Source organism: Nannospalax galili, unplaced genomic scaffold (genome assembly GCF_000622305.1).
Source record: "Nannospalax galili isolate Female #2095 unplaced genomic scaffold, S.galili_v1.0 C49641959, whole genome shotgun sequence".
In the NCBI taxonomy this organism is placed as follows: domain Eukaryota; kingdom Metazoa; phylum Chordata; class Mammalia; order Rodentia; family Spalacidae; genus Nannospalax; species Nannospalax galili.
In genome coordinates, this window is record NW_008480749.1 from 1 (window position 1) to 2,493 (window position 2,493).

General features: G+C 47.0%; 1 protein-coding gene across 1 annotated transcript; it reads left to right on the forward strand.

Annotated features, from left to right (window-relative positions):
- Positions 1-741: 741 nt before the first annotated feature.
- Positions 742-2,318, forward strand: LOC103728552 (nucleoredoxin; the record flags this gene model as incomplete). Its single annotated transcript, XM_008826534.2, is given in 1 exon segment — positions 742-2,318. A coding segment is annotated over 1 exon segment (183 nt), but the record flags the coding sequence as incomplete, so codon positions are not given.
- Between the last annotated feature and the right edge of the window lie 175 nt (positions 2,319-2,493).

Sequence of the window (2,493 nt, forward strand, 5' to 3'; positions counted from 1 at the left end):
TGGGGCTACAGGGAGACCCTGTCTCAAAAAGACAAAAAAAAAAAAAGAGGCCAAAAAATAAAATAGATAAATTTTAAAATTAGAATATTGTATATTTTATAGTGTGAAGTCCATTCCTGTTGGCCACTAAGTGAGGACAATAACTTCAAATAGTTGATCCTTGACAAAAGCTTTTTCTTGTCTTTGGATCTGTGTTTGCCTTTGTTTGAATGAGGCACTATCTGATATGAAGGAAACTCAGCTGGACAGCTACATGAGAAAGCACTGGCTTCCTTCTTGAATGCAGTGAAGCAATGTGAATATTGTGGTGTCTTCAGAGCTGGTAGGCTGGCTGGGCACCCCCGCCTTCCTTCAACATAGGGTATGGAAGGCAGTAAGTTGTTTTAGCTTAAAAAGATGCTAGAGCTGAAGTCCAGATGGCCTCAGTTAATCTACAGTGGGGCTACAAATAATTAAGAGCCAATTGCAAAAATAAGCAATAAGGACATCACAGTTTTAAGAGGCAGAGGGGATGTTAAAGCTGCTTTCATAGTAATGAAGAAAGATGACTTTCCTGCTGAGTTGGGGGATGTAGGGAACTTTTACAGCCTCCTCCCCAAGGTAGACCAGGGTCCTCTGTTTGCTCTGATAAAAGCCCATCTCTCCAGGATGATGAAGCTGCCTCCTTTGTGCTGTGTGGGAGGACTGGGCTTAGGAGATGATAAAACTTACTGGTTTTCTTGCCCCTCTGGTGACTTCCAGGATGACATGACAGACTCCCTGCGAGACTACACCAACCTGCCCGAGGCTGCCCCTTTGCTTACCATTCTGGACATGTCAGCTCGCGCCAAGTACGTGATGGATGTGGAAGAGATCACCCCGGCCATTGTGGAGGCTTTTGTGAATGACTTCCTAGCAGAAAAGCTCAAACCAGAGCCCATCTAGTGGGCTCTGGCCTCCTGGGACAGTATTTAAGACTCAGTCTTCTCTCCTCCCCTTCCTTCCCTCCACCCTTGGACTTTTCAAGCGTGTCCTGAATCACATAACCCAAGTGTCCAACCTCTGTGGTGCCTTGTTTCTGCATTAACTCCTCAGCTAGCACCCAAGGGTGCCCATCCTCACAGCGGCAACAGAACCCACCGTGTCTGGAGACTGCTTGGGATTTGTGGGGATGGCATGACCAGCCAGAACTGGGACTGCCACACTCTACTGGTCACTAGCTTCTGGTGAAGGACTTGCCAGGGTGTTCTGCTTAGTGAGCAGGTGGGGACAGTGGACCTGGGCTCTGGCTTGATTCTTGGGTCAGCATATACACACCAAGCCAAGCAGTTGCTTGGTGACACTTGTACCTACAGACGTCACAGAGAAAGGGCCATGGCCTCAGTGGACATCAGCTGAGAGGTCTTGGTGAGAACATGCTTTTTAGGGACATACTCTTTCTTGGTCTGAGGGAAACACAGCAGTGTGTCAGTGGGTTCTTGGGCAGGGGACCTCCAAATCTACAAGGAAGCTTGTGGGGCATTTGTTTTGGTGAGAAAAATGAGTAGCTGAGCTAATGATTTATATAGTACTTAACTGTGTGATTAGTTTCTCAATCTTTTTATCTTTCTTCCTTGCTCTTGACCTGTCCCAAGTTTCTGCCTATCTGTAAGAACAGCTCCTACTATCTAGGAATTTTGGTAATGAATTCTTCCTTGGACATCGTCCCAAGAACTCAACCCTGATTTCTAAAGGAGCACAGCCCAGCCAGCACAGACCTCTGTGTGGCCAGTCCTGTGCCAAGCACCTGCAGCCCTTCACTGTTCCCCATTCTTTTCATAGTGGATCTGAAAATTTATTAGAGGTCTAGCTTTTCACTGAGGACCTGCAGAAGGAGCTGTGTCCTAGAGTGGAAGTGAGGGCGGAGGACATGTCACCTACAGTAGGACTTGGACCTCCTTTGCACGGCCCAGGTAGCTGAGCTGACCACAAAGAGGGAAACACCAGCTGTGTTCTTAGAATCGGGTAGAGGGCTTTTAGGAATTCCCAGGAGTTCAACCTGTCTCAGTCTGGGACTTAAACCATCCAGGCCATATTACCCTTAGTTCCACTCAACACTCTACCAGCCAAAACCATCGATTTTGGAAAACCCAGTCCCCCTCCCCCCACAAGCTGTTGACACTTTTTCCTTGCTGAATTGGATTGTTGATTTGTAGTTCAGAGGTACAAAATTAGTTGGTAATTAGACTATTGGATGTTGCCAGCCTGAAATGCAGTCACCTAGAAAGAATAAAGCAGGCATCTCTGGACCTTATCCTTCACTTGGCCTTTCCTGTTCTCAAGTATAACAGTCATTTTCACTTGAATGTGCTATTTGGGATGGGCAGGGGCCAGGGGGATGTTTGAAAATCTTCAGGGATCTCTTGAACTGAGACTGGGGACAGAGTTTAGTGGTAGGGTGCTTGGCTAGCATGAACACAGCTCTGAGTTCAATTCCAAGCATCATACACACACACACACACACACACACACACA